Source organism: Meleagris gallopavo, chromosome 5 (assembly GCF_000146605.3).
Source record: "Meleagris gallopavo isolate NT-WF06-2002-E0010 breed Aviagen turkey brand Nicholas breeding stock chromosome 5, Turkey_5.1, whole genome shotgun sequence".
In the NCBI taxonomy this organism is placed as follows: domain Eukaryota; kingdom Metazoa; phylum Chordata; class Aves; order Galliformes; family Phasianidae; genus Meleagris; species Meleagris gallopavo.
The window spans coordinates 15,082,504-15,106,116 of record NC_015015.2 but is presented as its reverse complement, the minus strand read 5'-3'; the positions used below and the strand labels follow the sequence as shown (position 1 = coordinate 15,106,116).

The following is a 23,613-nucleotide window of genomic DNA, read 5'->3' as shown; positions in this document are numbered from 1 at the left end:
AGAAAAGAAAAAAAAAGAAAAAAGTGAGTTTTGGTTTGGTCTAAAAATCCATATTCTCCTAAAATGTTGCACGGCCATTTCTGTTATGCAGGGTAAAATTCAGAAAAACTTCTGAATGGCACTGTCTGGCTTATTTGACTTAGGGCTTTAGCAAGGTTTTGCAGTTCCTTTTGTATTGTCAAGAGGAGTTTTGCAATGTGTTTTCTGTGACATGGCATCCTTCTTGCCCTTCATGCAGATAATACTTGGTCTCTTGTTGAGTTTTGATTTGATCAACTATAATGCAAATATGTTTTGGCTTGGATATCAGTCTTGTTGTGACAGTTCTCAGGCATACAGACCCTACGAGAGACTCCACACTCTCAACTTTAAGTAAGCTTGCTTTGTATGTGCCAATTAAATGCAGTAGTAGGAGTGTATGTAAAGGAGGAGCAAGAATCCACTCTCTCAGAGCACTTGGTGAGGGACAGGAACAGTTTTCATTTTTGAATTCCAATTTTTTACAGTCTATCATTGGTTAACATAGATCATACCAGGGCACAGCCCACAATGCAAGCACGGTCTGGGACTCGAACTTTGGCTTTGGACATCTGCAGTGAGTCAACATAATGCCCCTTAAAGCAAAATTGTCTTCAGAACAGTAATGATGTTTGCTACAGCCAATGTAACATAGCTATACTGCCATTCTTTCAGTTATTCATAAATGGTTATACTGTTTTTTTTCTGAATTAAAATTTTTGATGCTTGAATTCTGTCCAAAAGGTGACCACTTGCTTACTTGATAAAAGTAACTGCTGTAAACTTTCTCAGGAGTAAGGTCAGAATCACTGTGGCTATAGTTTGAGAATGGGCAGCAAATAAGATGAAATGTCTGTTAAGGACAGGCCGTAGGATGTTGGTTGGTTTACTGAAACAAAAGTAAGGACAAAAAGATTGAGGGTGTTTCATATACGGCTGTTTCTGAGTTTTAGTTTTGGTTTTCTACCAGTCTCTTGCTAAAGGGGAACAGCTTGGAGTGCCCATTGTACTGTGGAAATAAATTATTTCTGATCTTCGTTCATTTTCTAAGTCACACTAATTTTATAAGGTCCTCATTCAGTGATCTTTGCCCATCTCCTGGCAAAGATTTATGAATTGATAATAAGGAACAAAACACGGAGCCTGTTCTGAAAAGTATCTTAAAATCCGACTTTCTTTTGTGATGACACACACTCCTTCTCTTGGTAATATTTCCAGTAAAAGAACTATATTTCAAGGCCAATGAATTATTGCTTCTGCTTTGGCATGTTGCCTATATATTTTTTATCAGATTGCTTTTATTCTTAATTCAAGGATGAATGGAGAGATCTGTTTAAATGTGTTAGATAAAAATCTGTATGAAAGGGCTTTTGTATCAGATATGGAATCTCAGGAATTGGTTCCCATAAGCTTATAGCAGAAGCTGTTTCGTGAGCTGAAGTGCATTCCCTCCAATTCAGCTCTAGTTATCTGCTCCCAGGACTACTTAAGGAACTGCTTATAATACGGAGAAGTTCTTATACATTAAGAGAGATGAAAATCAGAAACTGCAGAGTGAAGGGCCAATATAAGTATGAGGGGTGTAGTGAAAGGGGAGCAGATTTCCTTCATCCAGAGTTTAGATTTCTTTGCTGCAGTCCACATTGCATCCAGTTCTCATATTGCTCTTACCCTACTGCAGTAAGAGTCCTCCAGAACGAGAGGATGGCAGTCCAGTAAAGTCATCACAGGAGAATGGAAATGAGAGACCTGCAGGTGCAGAGCACATGGAAATTTGACACTACTCACGCTTTTATTTTGAGCCTTAGGATAGATAATTATTATTAATTTTATTATTTTTTTAACACCAGCTCCTGGGGCCAAAACTGGCTGCATCAGAGTCTGTATTCACCTTCTGAAAGGCTTCAGGCTCTTTTGACAGTGAAAAGATGACTGAAAATGTGGGGAAAAAAGCAGCTTGAGCAAGGGTTTTGCTGATGATTTAATAACTTTAGGAAAGCAGATCCAAACTAATTCTTTCTTAATTAGGAGCAAGGGCTTTCAACAAATGATTAAAAATACCTTTGCAACCTGAATGGAGATATTTAGGAATGTGTAATTAATGATATTATTCCCTGGTACTCATCCAACAAAGAGGTTAGGTAAATGCTCACCTTTTAAAGTCATGAGAAGTTTGACTTCAGTGGAACTGCTTGCAAACTGAAAACTGAACATTAGTCCAAGTGCTTTCTTGGATCTGGACCAAGTGGCACCATCCTGTATAAGACTGAGCCATAACACAAATGACCCCAAAACTGGAAGTGCTGCTTACAGAGTGTCTGGGAACCTATTGTTTGCTGGGCAGTGTCCTTTCAAACAGAAGGTGTAGAGGGGCACCATTCCTTTTAATCTGTTTTTATTAATTTCTTTTTCCTTTTTCCTTTCCTCACTATTGTTCTCTTTGGTTTGCTTTTTCATCTTTCAGCAATTTCTATTCTTTACTTTTTATTTTTTGCAATTAGAGGATTTCCATGTCTGATATATAAATACAACGTGTTTTGTGCAACAGGTCTTTTACAATTGATAAAATTCCAAACCATTTTCTAAATTCACGTCAGATACTTGTATTAAAGACAGAGGTGTTTGTCAACAGGTGATCTCTTTGTATTACAGTAGTGCTTACAGCCTGTAATGAGAGATCAGGGTCCTGTTGCATTACACTGTACTGACACACACAGAGAACTGCTGCTTTTACTTGGTCAGTGAATCTCTTTGTGTCCATATTTCAGTGCCCAGAGCAACACTGCTTGCTTTTACACTTGTTTTTTCTGCATGGGGAAAGCATTTATTTTCCAATGCAAGTTGGTTTCTTTAGGAAGTACTTCTACTGCTTCTTGTGTGTAGGCAGCCTGAAAGCCTTTCAGCAAATAAGGTTGCTGTGAAGTCTATCTTAAGATATTCTTTGAGGACTTTGGGTGCTTTCCAGGAGCTAGGAAAGAAAGCATCTGAGTTGAAACTTAATCTCTGTATTAATGCCTGCACATCCCTGGGAATATCATAAACCTTGGCAAAATTGCTGTGACCTCAAGTTTTATTTAGCAGTGATGGTTTTAAGGACATGCATATTATTGATTACAAAAAAAAAAGAGTAATGATTTGGGGAATAGAAACACAGCTATTTTTAGTTGACTGGATTATTTTCAGTAAAGCACCTTTAGCCAGTCTGCTTTAGACCTTAGGAAAACCTGATTCTCATCTCCAGCACCCTACATTCTATGTTGTCTTCCCCAATTGAAGCTCCCTTGCAACCCAGTGAGGTGCAGGGGGTTCTTTCCCCACATACTTCTCTCATGTATTGTTCTTTCTGGTGGGATAGTAAGCACAACACAACACTTTTCGCAGCGTGAACATGGCTAGTGAAATAGCAAATTAGGTAAATAATAGATAATGTTTGCAACAAGTCCATCAGCAGCTGCCTGCAAGCTAAGTCCATTGTTTAATGAATTGTTATGCTTATTCTCTGCCCACCATCTAAGTAGACACACCACTTCTCAAATATTTGGAAAAAATATGGGGATGTACTATCAGGACTGCATGTTCCAGGAGAATGGGAGACTAGAGAGGAGACAGTAGATGTTGTTCAGCTTTTCCCTTCTCTTGAGAAAGCCTGAAGACAGAGGCATCCTGCCTTCGTCCTCTGCCTTTTGAGGGTACAGTTTGCTCCCAAGGGAAGAATGCAGCCCTTACTCTTTCAAGTTCAGCCAGCAGAGACAATTTTTAAAAGCTGCAACTGTGGCTCTCACCCTTGTATACTATTTCCCTTTCTTTCATCAACAAAATACATATCATTTCCAAAGGGCACCTCTGAAATTCCATATTAGCTTCTGCTTTAGTCTTACAAGTACTGCTTGTTTAAAAGTAGCAGCTAGCTAAGCTACTGCCAGCTGCTTTTAGTGGTTGAGAAGCCTTGTGGGGGAGCTTGTGCTCACCTGACTCCAATCTGTGGGATTACAGGGGCATCCTCACTCTTTGTACCACCTGGAGATGCAATGGCAGCAATTTACAGATTACAGGAATTCGGTGGCTTTGTGGCTGAGCCATTGGACCAAGACTTCAAAAACACAACTCTGTTTTGAGATTAGCTGTGGTCTTTTCAGCTTCTTGTAGAAATGGGCTAGCTGCAGAAATTTGCCATCTCTTCAATCTCAGTTGTTCGCTTTATGTATTTACCCAGGGGCAGACACAGTCTTTTTATGAGTTACTTGTAAGGCTTTTCTTCATGGGGTCGTGATCTCAGTTACATACTGTGGATACTACTATAATATGATAAATAGCAATGTTAGTGGTAACTAGCAGAAACCTGGCAGCAAATAAGTGCTTTGTACACCCAGCTATTCGTGTTTGAAGCTGCTGTGTTTCAGATGTCAGAGCTGGAGATGCTTATGAAAATATACACCTTAGTCAGTGGTAAGACAGAATGGTTATAATCATCATCTGAGAAAACTCAAAGAATTAGGTTGGGAAGCAGTAGTCATTAGGCCATTGCTGGTGAAGTTATCCACCTACATTCATTTCCTCAACAGCTGTGGTCCAAGCAGGCATTAGAAGGGACTGGCCTTGCAGAAGCAGGCAGGAAAGTAATGGTAACATCATGTGCTTTGTTTGCAGGTTGCTTTGATTCTGTTCTTTGGGAGTTTGTCTGCCTCGTGGTTTATTGTGTATTTGTTTTGTTGCTTTTTTTGGAAAATCATTATGTTCAGTGGGAAATTATGTTTTCTTGGAGTTTGTTTTGGAAATTTCGAAAAGTCTTGGAAATTAAATTGCCTTGGAGTGCAAGGTAAGTGTTGATTTGGAAAAGGGAAGGATGGGGGAAGGGAATGAAGCTTTTCAATTCTATTAATTGGTTGGTAACTGCAAGCAATATGAATATGCAATGAAGGAATAAATAGGATTTTATTGCACAACCAGTTTTAATAATCTAATTTCTATAAAACATTCTCCATGTGGGATTTGATTTAGTTGTTCTCATTTTCTGTGGACGCGTTACTGTACGCTGAGGACATGTTGCTATTTTCCCACTTGCACACTTCTTTTTCTGTGGATTTATTTCTGATTTGCTCTTTGGTGAAGTTTTATCCCTCTGCCCTGAGATTGTTACAGACTGCATCAGGTCTCTCTGGGATGAATCAATACCTGCAAAAAAATACCAAAATGCCTTGATGTTTTAGGAAGTGAGATTTGGGATTCAGTCAGCGAGTATCACATGTGCCCATTCTTCACTCTTTGCCTTAAACTGCACTATGTGTTCTTCACATGGAGAACCCAGAGCTAAAGTTGATAATGAAACCTACCACCTGCCACAAGATTTCAGTAACAGAAATCTTGTGAAGGGTTGTGTGTTTTGTTTTAAGATTTTTAACACCGGAGAATCTTGTCAGTTCACTTGGAACTTTTATGAAATATTCCCTCTGCTTAATCTGCAGCATTAGAGGTTTCAGGCGTTGATTTTGAAAGATGAGATCTGCACTCAATCAAAGTTGCAATATATCTGTCATGTTCTGCCAAAGCTCAGACCTGGAACATCCTGCAAAGCAGGCACACAACATGTGCGAGTCTTAGTAGGTATTCATGCAGGAAATTCAAAGTGCTGTGGGATTTGCTCCTACATTGTAAATAACTCATTCTTTAACCATGGTTTCATTATCCTTTACTTTTTATATGTAAACTTTCAACAGTGAGAGTAAAGGACTGCCAGATCTATAGGAAATGGCAGTAGCTCTGGGGCTCTACTGAGGGACAATTGATACATGGATGTGACAGTTTTATTGCCTGAACTTTGCTCTTTGTTTGAAAATTCCCTTGCTCTTGTGGAGTATGTAAGTTGCAGCACTGTGTTGGGTTCTTCAGCATCACTGTGGCACAGCTTCATGGTAAGTAAAAAAGGTCAAGGGCAAGTGTTGGCCCTCAGCATCACACTGGCAACCCTTATTACTTTCATGCTGCAGGAGCTGAGTTAAAACAACTAACAGGTCACTGTTATCACTACACTACCTCATAAAATGCTACTAGATAGCTAAGCTGACAAGCAATTTTAAAGATCAAAAGTAAATTAAGAAAAAAATTCATTTTCCTTCCCACAAGTATGGTATGTACTTGTGTGTTTACAGAATCATTGTTCATGGCTGCAAGTACATCAACTTTGATCAAGCCCGTAATTCTCCTCTAGCTTTTGTGACAGCAACCAAAAACTAGAGCATTTGAAACTAAAACTTCAGGTCACTTTGCAATGCTATGAACTTTAACAGAATTAAATGTCAGGGTTAGTTTGTGCAGAACAACAAGTAGTTACGGCGCAGATCAGTTCTCCATTTCATTTACGAAGACCTCTGTCCTCTTGGTCTCTACAAGCACTTTTGGTTAAAATGAGGTACAATCTGACATGGAGAACAAAGGGCTTTCAAGTTGCTATGATGAGTTCAATGAGCCAGTGAGAAGATGCAGTAATGTATGAAGTGTCCCAAGCAGCATGACAGCACTGGGCTGGCCATGTGGCTCAGCAGCTGGGTTGCCCTCTGTTGTCATCTTCTGTCTCTCACCTGAGCATTTAAATTATTTTTTTAATAAGCAAGTAAACAAACAAACAAAAAAAGAAATAAAACTTTGAGATGCTGCCAGGCTGCCCCCAGAAATGGGACAACAGAGACACCCTACTGCCACTTGAGTACAGTGGATGCGAGGTGCAAGACAGAGCATCCAAGCCAACAGCTACAGCATCTTGCTACTTGAATTTTGAAGAATAGGTATGTAACCAAGCAAGGCTGCAGTACTGTGAAGCATCTCTCTGCAGCCAGCTCTTTGCATTCAAATGCAAAGTCATACTTGATAGCAAAAGGACACTGCAGGGGGCATGAGGACATTGCCTTAGCATTGCTTGCAGGGTTGGGCTGTGTCATGGATTTGATCAATCAGTTTTATAATTCTAAACGCTTTACAGCTATTTGAGAGTACAATGAAACTATTTGTAAGCTTCCTATTGGAACATGTGTTACTGATTTAAATAATATTCAGGCCTTAAAAGTTTTTGCTTCTGATGTCAGAATTATCAGTACAACAGAATCATTGTGTATTGACATATGGACTAGATCGTTGTCGTCGCTGTATGGCTTGCTGAGTTCAGGGTGATCTCTGTAGATCAGTGGTTTTCTTTCTTTACTTGGTAAGACATTAGCTCAGTCACTCTTAAATTCAGATTCCCTCCAGTCACCGACATGTTCACTTTAAGTGACCTTTAAAAATAAATACCAGCATCAAGCCCAATTTCAGATATATTGCTACTGCAGATTTATTTCACAGATGTGTGTGTGCTTTCGAGTACTGTTTGCAAGTTCAGTGGATTTAGTGTTTTATTTATAGGTGGATGATTCTAAAGCAATTTCCAAAAGAAACGATGATCTTGAAGCTGATGGATGTGCAGGACTATGCTCTGTTAGGGCTGTGCTGTTGTGTTTACTGGGTAGCTTGAGCTCAGTGGAGCTACCCAAGATTTATTGTAGTGAAACCAAGAACAGGATTTGGCTCTGTAGGTCTGTTTTTCATCCAGCAGAATTTTGGCTCAAACGAGTCAATCCCTGAAGAACAAGGAGGCTGGATTAATGGAAGAACATGTTATTATTTCTCAAACTATTATTAGGTGTTGTGAGCCAAACTGTTCCTTGCCCCTGCGCTCTTCCCCAAGCTTTGGGGAGTGATGACAAGATGGGAGCATCGCATTTCATGGGAAAAATCTTGAATGGTTGTGCACAAGTGAGAGGGTGCTGCCAAGACCCTCACAGAACACAAAGCTGTTCAATGAGTTCCATTCCCTGCAGCAGTGTCTGGAGCTTTCAAACCCTTCTGTTTATTCATTTTCATGGGGGGAGAAAAAAGTTATATATGAGTATATGTAAGCTTGTGGCGTTAAAATGGAACTAGGAAAGTCTTTGTTGGTTTCCTAGCACTTTTAGGTGCTAAAAATGTGTTTGGGTGTTCAGCATGTGTTCTGTAGACAAATGTTCAGTTATGTTTGTGGGGTAATTAGTCCAATATTTTATTTTTTTTTTTGTGACCTCAGAGGCTGTAATCCCGTTTGTCACAATCAGAGTGATGATGCACACATTCTCACCCTGTGCTCTGTCTTTCTGCATCAGACCTGACCCATACAAACCACTGCAAAATTTATAGCTGCTTTACCCATTAATTCCTTGCCTTTCCTGTGAAGTTACCAGCTTCCACATCACTCAGGATAGGACACTTGTCTACTGGAACTGAACTAGCTGATGTGTATATTAATGGAGCTATGTTTCCCTTGTAGTGTCCTCTAGTTCCTTCTATCTGTTGTTTGCACAGCCCCCTTGCATGCATGCAGTGAGGTAATGGCCTGAAGTTGTGCCAGAGGAGGTTCAGGTTGGCTATTGGAAAACATTTCTTTTCAGAAAGAGAGGTGATGCAGTGGCACAGGCTGCCCAGAGGAGTGGTGGGAGACCACCTGGAAGTGTTGAAGAGCTGTGAAGATGTGACACTGAGGGATGTGGCCAGTGGGAACAGTGGGGTTGGACTGATGGTTGGACTAAATGATTTTAGAGGTCTTTTCCAACCTTTATGATTCTATGCATGCTTACAAACCCACATTGCCCTGACCCTTGGAAGCTGTACGTGCCAGATGCAGCAGGGCTAGGCCCAGAGGAGGCACTCCCTTCTCTTGCATGCTCTGAAGTCCTCCTCCCACCAGCCAGAATATTTCAGAAGTGTTTTCAGAAGTGCAGGTGCATGCGGTTGTCTGTTGGGAGCTGCTTGCTCCGAGGAGCTACTCTGCTGTTTAACCCTGCAGCCTTACAGCAGCCGTACTCTCAGGAGGGATCATCTGTGCCGTAATTAATGAGGGAGTTCTTCTGATATTGCAGTGAGATTGACACAGCTTCCAGATGAGCCTTTTGTTAGTTACCAAATAAAATATTTGCAGGTGCACTTTGCTGCAGTAATGTCTCAGACTGAACATCACTCGCTGTGGATGTGGGAGTAAAGAGCTGCAGGGCCGATATTTGATTGTGACCCATAAAGTTCACCCCTCCAGCAGCCAGGAGAATGCCTGAAGATACATTAGCTGATGATTCACAGTGAATACACAGTGAATACATGCACAGAGCTGTGCATGACTCTGTAGGCAGTGTGAGCAGGAGCTGGTCACGTTCTTGTGCACTTGATTCAACCGAAGCCAGCTCTGGAATTAAAAACCATAACTGTCCAATTCACACACTGGGGAAAATATGATTTAACTCTGGGACCATTTGACTTCTGGGTAGGAGCAAGGACTGCTTGTTCCAAATGTATTGTAGCAGGAGAAGGGGTGGCTGTTTCTTCTCAGGGCTTTGTGTAAAGCCACTTGGGAATGAACAAATGGCTTTGTTTCGCCATCCTGTGATGGTGATTAACAGAAGGAAAAACAATAATAACAAACATACTATCAGAAACTCCTTTTGTGGTAAAACACCGTTAGGAAAGAAGTACAAGACAATTGAAATCATGAATCATACCACGCCACGTCTAAAGGAATCACATTAGGATTGTCCTCGCTTCCTCTAGGCCAATCAGCACTGTTCATCAGAAGCACTTGCTTCAGCAGTGTGACAATGGGGATGACCACTCTCATTGACTTGTGTCCATTGGCTTACTGAAAAGGTGATTCTGCACCAAAATTAACCTGAAAATTGAAAAGCTGATCAGCACTCTAAGTGGGCCATGAAGTGAGCAGTGTATTTCCTTTGCATTACTGGTGCCTGCTATATTTGAGCCTACTGGTGTATTGCCCTTGGCTGATGGTAGGTTCTGCTTTTACATTTAATTTAATTTCTTTCTTATTATGGGCACGCAACTTACAAATCTAATAATAAATTTCTGTAACTATTGCTTTGGAAGGCATCTGTTCCTTAAGGAAGCCTTGGGATGACTGTTTGCTCTATTTATGAAATAAGCGTAGTGCAGGTAGTCTCTGAAAGCTCTTTTACAAGGTCTGGAGATGCGATGACATACAAGGAGCAGCCTTTGACAGAGATATGTCATTTGACAGAGATTTTTCTGACTTGCTTTGCTTTGACCATTTTCTCTTGCCGTGGCTTGTCCCAAGTGTTCAGGCAGTGGAAAAATAACAAACAAAGCAAAGATAATGATACCTCAGTCCCACTTGTGAAAGCACTCCTGAACCAGTGGGCTGACTGGGTGTGCAGCAGCCCTGGAGCATGCAATTTGCTATGATCTCTTTTGCTGCAAATCTGCATCAAAGCTGCACAAAGTTCTCTGAGGGCAGCGCAAAGCTGTTCTTTTTCCCCATGGCCCACAGAGATAAGGCACAAATAAGCAAGCTGTTACGTGTACTCCAAGATGAGAAGAGAGCCTGTGACCATATTCTTTTATCTTCTGCAATTTTTCCCTAGAAAATGCATTAATGCATATATTAAAAAAGATCACTAATCCACAGTTTTGAAGTCCAAGAGCCTCTCTGTAGGAACTCCAGTTGAGCCTCTGCCTCCTCTGATAAGTTTATCTGCCTCTGTGTTTAGTTGCTCACTTCAATTAATTTGTTTTTTATAATGCAGATAGTCTGGTATCACAGCTATGGGAAAGAATTCTGGGCTTCTTTGGGTTGGCTTGGGGTTTAATAAGGCAATGCATTTTATTATTATTTTTTTAATTTAGTAATGGCTTCATGCAATTTAATGTTACCAAAGACAAAAGGTGCTCCCAGTTCCCCATCTTGATTTGCCACTTCTTTTGCATTTTGTGATGCCTTTTTCTATACTGACACTATTGTGATACAGTATGAACATTCCACATACATGGAGGTAAGCAGGTCGATGTATGATTCTCTGGATTAGGACTGGAAAGTTTGGAGTTCATACAAATTGTTCATTTTCTACATTTTGCTGGAGCTACAAAGTGAGCAAATTGGATGGAACAAATTCTAATTTTCTGCGGATTGGAATAAAATGTTATCTGGTAAGAGTGCCATTCCCTTCAATTGCAAAAACACAAAAGAGGTAACTTAATGGAATTACAGAGCAAGATGACTGTGAGTCAGTCTAAATATGTTCGTTTGGGTTTATATGTGTAGAGTAAATGGTGCCAGCATAAATAATCCTCACTCAGTTCTTAGCACGTAGGTGCAATTTATGAAAGAACTACCATGACACAGCTCTTGGAAGAATCTTTTTCAAGCAGAACTGGAGAGGCATGTTGACACATGAGCAAAGATCTCTGTGGAGGAAAAGCTTGCATTATAATTGCATTTCCATCTTTGAAGGTGACATTTTAAATGACATTTCTTGTAAAAAATGTGTTTTGATAAAAGTAGCAATGACCTAATTCTAGGGAAAAGAAAGCGAGTCCTGAGTTCCTTTGTCCATTCAAATAGAGCTTCCATTATTTCTTTCTTAAGGGATCTTGGAACCACGTTGTCCCATCTCCACGTGCTGTGGATGGTTTGCTGTGGGCTCTTGGATTTAGATGGAATCTCTGCCTGCAGCTCTCTAAAAGTAAGTATCAATGTGTCCTGCCAAACAAGGATTTGATACCTACCTTCACTTGATATTTTCTCTTTAATTGTAGTCTTTATTTTGCAAATACTGAGTGTTCCTAATGTGAACCTGTTAATACTTTTGTTTCCTTCTGCTGAGGAACTCTACATAGCCTACAACAAAATCTCAGACCTGTGCCCACTGAGCTTTTTGGATCACCTTGAGGTTTTGGACCTGGAAGGAAACAATATTGAGGACATCAACCAGATGCAATACCTGGGGCTTTGCTGCAAACTGCGCAGCCTGACAGCTCAGGGCAACCTTATTTGTCTAAAGCCAAATGCAGAATCTGCAGAGGTGAGAGCATGGTTTGTACAGATTATGTTAATTTTTTGTAGTGTTTTTAAAACGTGTGTTGCAAATGAGAAATATGTCTTTCAATTGTATTAATCTGAGTGATGACATGGGACACATTTCCTATGTTTTGTTTGTGTAGATTTTGTCCTCTTGTGGATGTTGTCTCTCACATAAGCACAAATGATGTACAAAGAGTTCTGGTTAGGAGTCAGGCCTGTTCCCTGTCAGTGTGAGACTTCCTACCTGTGAGAATGGGATTAAACTAGAGATCATCTTAGGACTCAACTGTGTGATATGAAGTCTTAAAGGAGGCCCAATGAGAGCATGGACCTCAGCTGCATGGATCCTTCCAGCTTGTTAGGGTTCTTTACAGCCAGTTAGAAAGTAGCTAATGTTTCTCTTATGGGATGTGCCACCTGAAATTTCTCAGTTAGATAGCATTCTTTAGGCTTTTGTATTCTTTTGGAGGATCACCTGTCCAACAGCAGTTTCTTCAGAATCACCATTCTCAAAACTTGGAGTGGATGCTTGAAGTAACTAGCAAAAGCTGTATTGTCGGAATTGCTTGTTGTCCTTTCCCTGAAAGGGTTAAAATGCAATGACCAGAAAGACATTTGTAAAAGCTGGAGGTACATCTCTTACATACTGAAATGATAAAATCAGTTCTGAAAAGGTATTTTGGTAAGTGCAGGAGATTCTTTGTGTCACAGAGATGATGATAAAGCAGTATGTGATCTGCCTTGGGTTTCAGGATGGTCTGCTAGAAAAGTAAGGAAGATCTAATTTTATGTTTATGTTAATGTTATTTTATTTTATAATTTTAAAGCTGTACTGCTCTCTTTCACTTTACCTAACCTCAACATATTAGCATTCTTGAGGTATAACAAAAAACATATTGGCATCTGCTCAGAAGGTAACTGGAAGAAAAGTTTAAGAAATTGGTCAAAAAAGTCTGTTCTTCATTTTGGTCACATGAGGTCTAGTACATACCAAAGGACAGCTTGCAGCTGGCACACTATGTGCTTTCATCCACATATGTGTAGATACATAATCGACAGTATTCACTAAGGGTAGCGCATCCCACAGTGGTGCCATAAGGAGCCAATAATGCAGGAGTAAGAAAGCAGGAGCTGGGGCTGTGTATCCACTGTGCCATGTTCCATAGCTTCCCTGTATGTTTCAAAGGGGTCATACTCATCCCACTAATTTTCATGAAAGGATGGATTTGATACTTGTCCTGAACTTAATCCAGAAAACTGAGGTGTTATCAGTGAAACTCAATATTGTAGTGGATATTTTGCATCTCCACGTTTTTAAGATGCAAGAGTTTCTGGGATGAAATTATTGGTTTGACTGTATCCCTCAATAAAAGCAGCGGCAAAAGGTAGTGCTTTAGTTATTTTGATTTTCCTCTCTGGAATCCAAAACACGGTATTATACACTCATTTTCTGTTTTGAGCTGTTAGGAGTGTACTTCAGAGACCACTCTTGCAGCTGTTTATATTCATTTATATTCAGTGATTTCTCTATCAACATTCCTCTCTTGTCGCAGATGTAATTCTGAGAGAAACACCCAAATATTCTTACAGTAAAGAAGCACTGCCTGCTTCTGATGGACAATCACCTGAATTACAGAAAAGAGTGAGATATGGGTTCTGATTCCTCAATCTTCTTGTTGTGAGGCTTTGCTGTAGCTCTGTAAGAGCTCTCCCATTTATTTGTTTCTAACGTATGGAATGGCCCAGCTAGATTTACTGCTCTTTGTTCATAGTGCCTGCTCGCTCTCTGTAATTTGATTTTCAGATGAGCTCATCTTCCTCTGTTATCTAAACCAACAGCAACAACCCAATGATAAATGTTGCAGCCTCTCTTGCAGTAATGTACCATGAGCGTAACATGATGCTCTGCTTAAGCAGGACATGGCTGCAGATTGGCTGCAGCCCAGGCTCTGCTCAGAGCACATGCGGTACGTGGTAGCATGGTGATTGGTTGACTCATTTTCTAAATTAAGATGAAAGGCTCAGTTGGAGGAGTGTGGTGTCTGCCCCTTAACAACAACAATTACACGCTTTATTTGGCGAGCTCCCTCTGCCAGCCTTGCTGCTGTGCTGTGTGGAGGGAGGGGAGTGTACAGCCATCCAGCTATCTCCAAAAGGTTTCTGTTCATGACAGCTTTGTGAGATTTTCTAGTGCTGCTTGTAATGTCCTGGAAAGCACGACATCAATCTGCATCAAGCAATTCATTTATAGGTGGCTGATATGTCTCAGGGAAACCACCTATGCATTTTCTGCCACTAGGAATGCACTCTTGTTTTATACTTATTGAAGTCAAAGGAAGCATATGAGATCACCACCACTTTTTACTGCCATTTGTTATCCAAGATGCTTCCCACTGCAGTATTTCCATTACATTCCTGGGCTAGTATTAGATATGAAAGTTGGTGGCCCTCCATGCAGCAGGGAAGTTGAAGCTTGATGATTCTTGAGGTCCCTTCCAACCCAAGCCATTCTATGATTGCAAAGCTGAATGCCCCACTGCCCTGAGATATTGCTAATCTTTCCCAAAGATGAAAGTGTTACCTGGAAATGTCTTTCTACTGCTGGAATCCAAACCAAAATGGACCAATTCATACATGGTACAGTCATAACTGTTCTGGATTGTTTTGTTGCCTAGAGGTCCCAGACCTCGGCATGGGTTCATGAATGATTTTATTCATGGTCAGCTTTGCCCGCATGTACAGAAGGGGCTGCATCAATGCTTTCCCCACTGCTTGTCAGTGAGACCATGTATGTCAGGAGTGATAGTGTTGTTGTTCCAGTGCATGGAAATTAAATCCCAAAGCAGTCAATTTTAGTCTCTTGTGCACTTGCTGTTGGCATGCAACCTCCTGCAGAAGGTAGCATAGTTTGAAATAAGTCATCTCTTCTAATGATGTGTAAAATCACACGTGAATACCCTGAAGACTGCCCTAGAAAATCAATGCAGCTCGTTCACTGCAGCTTGTTTATAGCTGTGCCTTCATCCATCACCAAGCATAGCTGCACTCGTAATGTATTTTCAGTCTTGCTATCACCTTACTGTTGATGTGGCAACCAGAGAATCACAAAACGAGGGGGAGAGGTTGGGCAAATGCTGAGGATGCCCAGGCTTTCTGTGGACATCAGGTGGATGCCTTCACTTCTGTACAGCATATGTAGTATAATGAAGATAGAATTCTAAGTCATCAGCAGATGAACAGCAGAGGGGCCATGGACAGGGGAGAATATGTTTGCATTCAGAATGTGCTCGTGAATGATGTCAGTAGAAATTATATGAGTAGAAAACACAGTGAAAGGTAACTTTTGATGTTTTTTATTTCTGTTGGGTAAGGCAAATGGGTTTACTTCATAGAGGCATTTGAAAGTATATGGCAGTAATAGAAATCGAACGCTGTTTTGCTGCTGATGGAAGTCCACAGTCTGTTAAACAAACTGCTCAAGTGATCGCTTTCTCAATTTCTCCAGGAACTAGATTACAATTACAGAGCTGAAGTGAAAAAACTCATTCCCCACCTGGAGTATTTGGATGGAATACCAGCAAGCCAGACTGCTGTCCCTCCTTCCAATAAGATGAATGAGGACTGGCTAATCATCAAGGAATCCATCAAGGAGGGTGGTTTGCCCAGAGACATTTCATGGTTAGGTACGTCAGATTTCCCATCAGGGTTCATTTTTCAGGTTATGAAGTGTGAAAAGGAAAGCCAAAGAGCTAGCTGGCTTCTTCAGAGCCAAAGCTTAATTGCAGAGAAGTGACAAAGGACTTGGTCGTCTTCACATGGGAAATGGGGAAGCTGGAATTCAGCATGCTGCAAATTTAAATGAAAGCTGTTCAGTGCTGGCCACCAAGATCAGAGAAATGCACACAACTTGTAAAGCATCAAGTAAATCCAGCAGTAGCTGGGAGCCTGTGCTCAGTATTCTTTCTGTGTGATTAGAAGAAGCAAAACTTGGAAATTGTTTCAACAACAGCTGCTCTCAGCATTTTCTTTCTATGGTAGGAATCAATCCCATGTTGCATGGAAGTAGCAGTATTTTCTACTCCAGTGTAATAATAGCAAAGGCAGTTTGGTCACCACTTCCTAATGGCAGCGGAGCTGCACGATCTTGAAATACCTCAATTCCACTTTCTTTTTCTCCATGATTAAGTCCATTACATTCATTAGGATAGAGTAAATGGGTGGAAAATAAATCTTTTGTCCCCTTGCTCATAGCCTTGGTTATAGTTCAAATGTCTGTGCTCTTACATATCGTGCTACATGCACTTTACCACATCCCATTAAATATTACAAAGTATTTCCTATAACTGCTCCTGTTGCTTCCCATTAACGCGGGCAATGTCGTTGGCTTCCTGACCCCCACCACTATAATTTGCCTGCCAACTGTACTCCATTAAAAATTTAGTTTGTTTTGGAATAAATACATACGTTTGTCATTTATTTAATCCCTGCGGATGCAGATCATTAGATGTAGTAGTAGCTATGGTAGTGAAAAATTCCATTAAAATCTGATCCCTCAGTGATCCTCATTTGGCAGGATCAACTGTGGTTCAGAAGACTAGTTAACAGTGTGGACTGAGGGAAACTGTGTGGAATGAGCTCAGAATTAGAGTTTGTTTTGTTGTCTAGTGTAGCTGGAGTTATATTTTTGCCTTTGGCTATAAACTGGAAAGTTCATATGGTCAGGTTTAGGCATCCCCATGCTTTCTTCCTTCCTATTGCAATATATACTCTGCATCTACTGTGTGTTTCATGGTTCTTTAGGAACAACTACAACCAAGATAACTTGAAGGTCTCTAACACTCAGCTCTTAATGAAATGACCCTATTATTACAGTGCCAATTGCTCCACTGTAGAGCTGCTAGATGCTCAATACTTTAAAATGCAAGCTATTCATCTAGGCACTGAAATGAAATTTGCCCTCCTACAAATTGGTAGCTGCACATGCTATTGGCACAGCCTTGCTCTGCTCCCTGGACAGCAGGCATTTGAGCAGGTAGGAGTTCAAGGCTCTGTCTGCCTCCACTAGCTTTTGTATAATCCATCCTATCCTGTACCACTATGAAATTCAATTATCACTTTTCTTTCTGGTGTGAGAATTATCTGTCTGGAAAAATCTATTACTGCAATTCCCAGGTTTCCATAATTTGTGTATGTGGTTTGCCCTAAATGATAACTGGTGAAATGACTGTCTCCGCCAGCATTGTGATGGTGTGGTTTAAAGCCACTGTGCTTACACTGGTAAAACTTCTCTCTTAGGTCCATGTGCAATGGCAAGGCAGCCTGGATCCAGCCCAAGACTTCCTACAACTTCCAGACCTGGAACTGCACAGTGGTCTGCTAGTGCAGGAAGTTGTAGCAATTCCCATCTGTTGTACAACAGCTCTCCTCTTCTAGATCCCACTATTTCTGAAGACCTGTTTCTAGATGACTCCAGTGATTTGACACATGGTAATGTAATTTTTTAATCTTGTTCTTTCCCTCACCTCCACCTGCTTCTGGATATTATTATTGCTGATGAGAACCTGGATGCTTTGAATAACACCCAACTATGCCATTGCTACATCAGGCTCAGCTTACACAAAGAAACCTGGGCTCGTCTTGTTCGATCTTTGTAATGTGATCCATACAGCCTAGTTCTCTAGACAGGTGTGCTGATGCACCTTTGCTCCCCTGTGGATTATGCACTGGAAGGTGCAGTATGTGATCTACAGACTCATAATGCAGCAGGATAACTACCATCAAAACCCACTTGATATATCATTTCTACTTGCCCAGAGAAGCTGTGGATGCCCTATCCCTGGAGGCATTCAAGGCCAGGTTGGATGGGGCCCCGGGCAGCCTGTTCTGATGGGTGGCAGCTCTGCCCTTGGCATTGAGGTTGGAGCTCAGTGATCTTTAGAGTCCATTCCAACCATTCTGTGATCAATGACTCCATCCTTTTGGGTTTCCAGGGCTGGATCAATAAAAGAATTCAGTTCCTTGGTTTCACATACCTGATCTGCAGGCAAGCTCAAACCTCAGTTGTACCAATGCCTTGCTGTGCCCTGACAGCCTGGGTCTGCCACATGGGAGCACCACCATGTTAGCACCACCATGTTAGCATAAATGGAGGTGAGGATGGAGGGCCCTGGGCTTCCCAGGCTCATTCAGAATAAATGACATCCACGCTTCCTCAGCTGCATCCTTGTTCTTCTGGGGGCAGGTGACAGCATGGACATGACGTAGGTCAAGGAAATCAAACTGGAGAACAAAGACGTCTCTGAGATCTGCTGACTGGACTCCTGGGGATAGCTGGTTAGAAAGAGAATTCACTTTTCATAGGGAAATGCAGGACTTCCTAAAGCATCCTTACCTCATTTCTCTGACGGGACTTAGATTCTGCAATTCCAGTATCTCTGAAGGGACAGACTAGATAGGAAGAAGCAGTGGTTGCCTCTCCCAGGCACCAATCCCACCTCAGTTCCTGACTGTAGGTAGGAGTTAGGAAGAAGATTGGAATGAAGCAGTGTGGCATTAACAGCTGAGTGTAGATTCAAAAAAGTGCATGGAAGCTGAGTACAGCTTGCCAGAGAATGAGACCATAACTTCGCTTTTTAGGCGCTAGCTCTACTGATAGTGACCGCTTCACCGAATACTCACTGCTTCTTTCTTCTCCTTTGCTGCCTTGCCTCTTGTTTTGACAAGAGCATCTGCACAGGCATATGGAGAACCTGATTCTGTTCAAGATCAGCTGAAAAATGATCCAGCAAGACAAAAACAAAACAAAACAAAAAAGTCCATATTCTGTTTAAATCTGGATCTGTTCCCTGCTCTTATTTGCCACTGAGCCCCACACGTGTGTACCAGCACAGTGGGAGAGACAGGGCAGGAGCAGGAAGAGAGATTCTGGGAGGAACAAAGAAACTGCCTCTTAGCATCAGTGTCAGCCACATGAGCTACACAGTGAGCCTACACCATGAAATATTACATCCCTTTGTATGCAGGAAATGATGCTGACTGATGTTAAAGACAGCACAGTTTGCTAAATGCTGGAATGATTTATTTATTTTTTTCTTTTCTCTTAGGACTCAGCCAAGTTATATGTGGGAACCCCATCAAGGCCCTTCGTGCAAGGAGGCTAAAGCTAGGTGTATGTTTTTCCTGTATACTTCATGTTCCTGCCTGGTCGCCCACATAAATCTTACGATGAACTGAGTTTCCACTGTGGTTTGAGTGGCTCACTCTCTTCTATGGACCCAAAGCCCCACATTCTTGTCAACCTACTAATCAAAGCCCAAGTCAAAATGACAATATTTGGTGGCATTTCTACAACAACTATTTAGCAGAAGATTTTTCAGCGGTTTGATGTTGGCGTAGTCAGGTCTATGAGGTGGTTGCTGTTGATTAAGTAAATACAAAGTGTGTTGCTCTCAATGATAGAGCGGTCCTGTGGCCATACAAGTCAGCTTGTTCATGTCAGAGGGCGAGTAACTGAGTGAGAGAACACCCATAGGGTGTGCAGTCTAGCTTATAGGTTAGCCTCTATGATCCCTGAGGTTCAGCGTGGCCGAAGTTCCTGAGGTCATCATGACTACTTGTGTCATTTTTCAGCCACCTGCAGCGAGCTCCTTGAAACTGTGCAGTCTGAAGATAGAAAACCCTGACATCTCAGTAGAAGGAGGAGATGTGAGCCAGGAAGATGTCTTCTCTGTGCCGAGCGTGTGGAGAGAACAGCATAAGCCGTGGTGAGAGTGTGGGAGAATTCTTGTTATGCAATAGAGCAGGGCTTCGTTTTCTGCTGTAAAATAAAACAAACTCTTTGGCCACCTGGTGGCAGATCCGTGGGATAGCCTTCTGCCTTCTCACCCTGCAGATTGGGATGGCTCATCCCTGCTGGGAAGCCAGTGGGATGGGGAAAGAAACGCTTTCAGATGATCAGACACAACGTCTGATCCATTTAGGATGATTCTGAATATCAGCAGGTAAGTGGCAAAGCACTGTAAGTGGCTAAATCCGCAGACTCATTGTTTGCTTGCACTTTGCTTACTGCATATTCTCAACTCAAGGCTATACTCAGTGGTGAAACACTTCCCGTTGTCCAGGTGCCTGCACACAGCTCAGCAAGAAAGTGTCATCCCAGCAGCAAAGCTAGCTACAGATGATGAGGAAGAGGATGAAGGCTGCAGCCTAGCCAGCGGCGGTGAGAGTGAGCTGAGGGACACCTCAGATGAGGATCTCACTGAAGGGATTTCACCTGATTCTTCTTGCCATTCCTGTCTCTCACAGTCCTCCTCAGGTATTGGACCTAAACCTCCAGAGAAGGGTTGACACTCTTCTGTAGGGGCAGATGCTAGTAACTGTTGACTGATACATTTTTTAGGAACTGCGTTGTTTCATGGGGTCTGACACCTAGTGTCTGCTCAGGACGTAGTGACCAATTGTGTTGGCCGTCAGTTGGTGTATTTCAACACAGATCTGTAGATCTGTAGAATTAAGGGAAATAAAGCTCATCTTACACCACCTTAGCATTCTGGCTAGATGAAGGATGTGCCTTTGTCTTTCATCTTGTGTCACTGATTTGTGGTGCTGTTAGGTGAGTGTAAAATACTGTTGTTCCAACCGAGCTATTTTACCCCAGTTGGCACCGATGCGGGTAATGTCTGAGCTGATGATTAAGGTGCAAGTGGGCTGCTGGGAATTCTGGGAAGACATTCAGTAGAGTGTTTAAAAATGAAATGTGCTCTTTTGCTCAGGAAGAAAGCCAAAGACCTCTCTGGAATTGCACTTACATGAATGAGAGCGGAGTTGTTGAATATCGTATTTAAGGTTATTAGAAACATTAATAATGGTTATTCCAAGTACGTATCAAGTAGAGGAGATTAAAAAAGTATGACTTAAATCTATTTCCACTGTTAATAGCCACATTTTTTACTTCAGTAGGTATTAGTGTGTGAGATGTGGTTTTACATTTATTTCAAGGGCTAAATGAAGCTATTAAAATTTGGGAAAATATTATATTTTTTTTCCAAATATATTTGTAACAAAAAATGTAAGCATCCTAATTGGAAAAAATAATTGAGTAATTCAAAGTCTCATCTGTATAAAATGTAAAGTAAGTGATATCTCCTTAACAAGGATAGAAACAGATTGGAAAAATGTAAAGAAATAGCCTATTGTCCAGTGACCACAAAAATCTCAGACCATGATCTAATGATCTATTTAGATTTAAAATGATTTTTAGATTTAAAATGATTTCTTTAGATTGAGTATGATTTGCTGTGATCTCCAAACATCTCAGTGTGCCAATGCCGTACCTCGCAGAAGTGGATGAGCATAAGTTGTTGAGATCTGTCAATGAGGTTGACAAGTCAACAAGGTTGACTGAATGGTTTGAAATCTGGTGTCACCTAAGGGTGGAATGGATGACCCGGATCCCAGATCATAAACAACTGGTCCTCATGACTAAGGTTATATAGAACAAACACAAAACAGGAGCCTTTGGTCACTGTGCCTAACAGACAGACATGTTTTGCAGAGCAAATACCTGATAGAAGTTTGAACGCTGATTGACTTGATTCAACAAGATACTTAAAAATAAACTTGACTTCTGTGAGTTGAGACTTTGTTTGAAGATTTGGAAAGCACTTAACTGTAGAAGTTTGTCCTAGTTGGTGTGATTTTCTGGGAGCAGAGCTCGTTGCTGGAAATAATCCTGACCAGGAAAGGACAAGTTATTGGAGCTAAACTGCTCCTATTTAAAAGTGCATGAAGCATCAGGTCTATATAATCTGCATGCTTTGGAGTCTTTCAGTGATATTTCAGGCTCTGGAGTCAGGCATGCCGTTCTTTCAGTGTATCTTTAAAACAAACATCAGATTTAGTCATTTTTAAAGCACATGCTGTGGTAGGAAAATTTATATGGTTATCTGCACAGTAAAATGCACTAGGAGACATAAACACGAATTTTCTGTGCCTAGGTTTGGGTGGCACGTTCTTTAGATAGTGCTCCTGCCACGGATTCTGCACATCAGGCAGTTAGGTGCAGTTGGGTCTTTTAATAGACAAGCAACTGGATCCCTGCTATATATAGAATGGTTTTGAAGCATGTACTCATGCTTGTTACATCTGTAAGTTGCTAATATGAATTTTCTTGTGTGTGCTGCACCTGAGGATTACATGGGCTAAGAAAAACTCGTCTGTGATCTTTGTGCATTGAACTTCAGAGAGATGGATGAGGAATTCAGGTGCTTAAAACAGGTCAGGGTGAGCACTGGCCAGGAATGGTGCAGGTGTGCTCGGTCCTGCCTTGGGTCAGGAGGTTAGGGAGCTTCTGGTAGTGGGTGTGGTGGTGATGGGTTGACTGCTGGACAGGATGGTCAGTCATTTAGCACGTTTAGTGCGATGAAGCAATAAATTGCTGTGCTTCTGCCCATGTTTCAGTTTCATTACATGCTCAGGAAAGCCAAAACCACTGTCTAATTCCATATCCTCCAAAAAGCCCTTCACCTGCAACTCTGATGGGTTTTGCAGCAATACCCCGGGAGCTGAGGAAGCACAGGGCGAGGTGCCTGAAGCTAACCAGCCCAGAGGAGGGCAGGCAGCCCCAGCAATGCCAGGCAAGGGCAACTCGAGAGACTTCAGCTCAGCTGCTGGGCAAGGGCCTTGCTCTGCTAAGCCTTCACAGTGCGCCAGCAGCACAGGAGTCTCTGCCCTTCAGCCCTCAAAGGCAGTGCCAGCCCGATGGCAGCACTGCCAGGCAGAGACCTATCTCAGGACCTGCGGCTGTTGGATCAGCAGGTGTCAGGTATGTGTACAGCTGGCACTACACTTTCCTTCTATACCTCCGGGGACAGTGACCTCATTCTTGGGCAGCCTCTTTTAATGCCTCACCGTTCTTTCTAAGAAATTTTTCCTGATATCCAACCTGAATCTCCCCTGATGCAACTTGAGACCATTCCCTCTCATCCTCTGGCAGTTACTGAGGAGAAGAGGCTGACCCCCACCTCACCATAGTCTCCTTTCAGATCATTGTAGAGAGTGATAAGGCCTCCCCTGAGCCTCCTCTTCCATTAGGCTTGTGCTCCAGACCCTTCATGGCTTCACTTCTCTCTCTGGACACATAAATCCTCTGTTGCAGAGGATTTTAGTGGTTCTTATTTGAGACTCCTTGAGTAAATCCCAGAGTGAGTTCTTGACATTCCACTGTGGCTTTTTTACCTTAAGATTTTCATCAACCCATGTTAGAAAACACTTAGAAAAATAATGTAGGCATCAGGTAAGTGTCACATGCACCAAAACATGGCTATTTTCTAGATCTTCTTACTGTAAAGTTGACATTGCATTGCTTCTTTGAATGCAGGTATCCAGATCCAGAGTATAATGCCACTGTGGTGTTTTTCTCTCTTTTCCTCAGCCCCACCCTGGACAGGAGTCCCTGCAGAGTGACCAGCCATCCCCAGCCAGTTGTCCTCTCATCCCCAGGACCCTCAGGGAGGGTTGGGCTGCTGAACGCCGTTTGCCCTCCAGCTGCTGGGGCAGTGCTGCAGAAACTGCCACCCAGACCCTCTGTCTCATCAGCGTCTCAAAGCAGGAGTCCCCGTTCATAGCCCATGCGTATCAGACCCATTGACACCGCGTCATCTCCACGCGCTGAGTGCAGTCCTGACACTTGGAGGATCAGTGCCATCTTTCAGCTG

The 23,613-nt window shown here is 41.9% G+C and overlaps 1 protein-coding gene across 2 annotated transcripts in view; it reads left to right on the top strand.

Moving 5' to 3' along the window:
- LRRC56 (leucine rich repeat containing 56) overlaps positions 1-23,606 on the top strand; it is a 53,336-nt gene extending 29,730 nt beyond the window's left edge. For both annotated transcript variants that reach the window (XM_019615440.2, XM_031553466.1), the window contains exons 6-14: positions 11,465-11,561; positions 11,703-11,900; positions 15,405-15,582; positions 17,195-17,386; positions 19,003-19,067; positions 19,529-19,662; positions 20,020-20,213; positions 22,448-22,721; positions 23,331-23,606. In XM_019615440.2, coding sequence (XP_019470985.1) covers positions 11,465-11,561; positions 11,703-11,900; positions 15,405-15,582; positions 17,195-17,386; positions 19,003-19,067; positions 19,529-19,662; positions 20,020-20,213; positions 22,448-22,721; positions 23,331-23,523 — 1,525 coding nt within the window. In that variant the 3' untranslated portion in view covers positions 23,524-23,606. The remainder of the gene's footprint in view (positions 1-11,464; positions 11,562-11,702; positions 11,901-15,404; positions 15,583-17,194; positions 17,387-19,002; positions 19,068-19,528; positions 19,663-20,019; positions 20,214-22,447; positions 22,722-23,330) is intronic.
- The last annotated feature ends 7 nt before the right edge of the window (positions 23,607-23,613 follow it).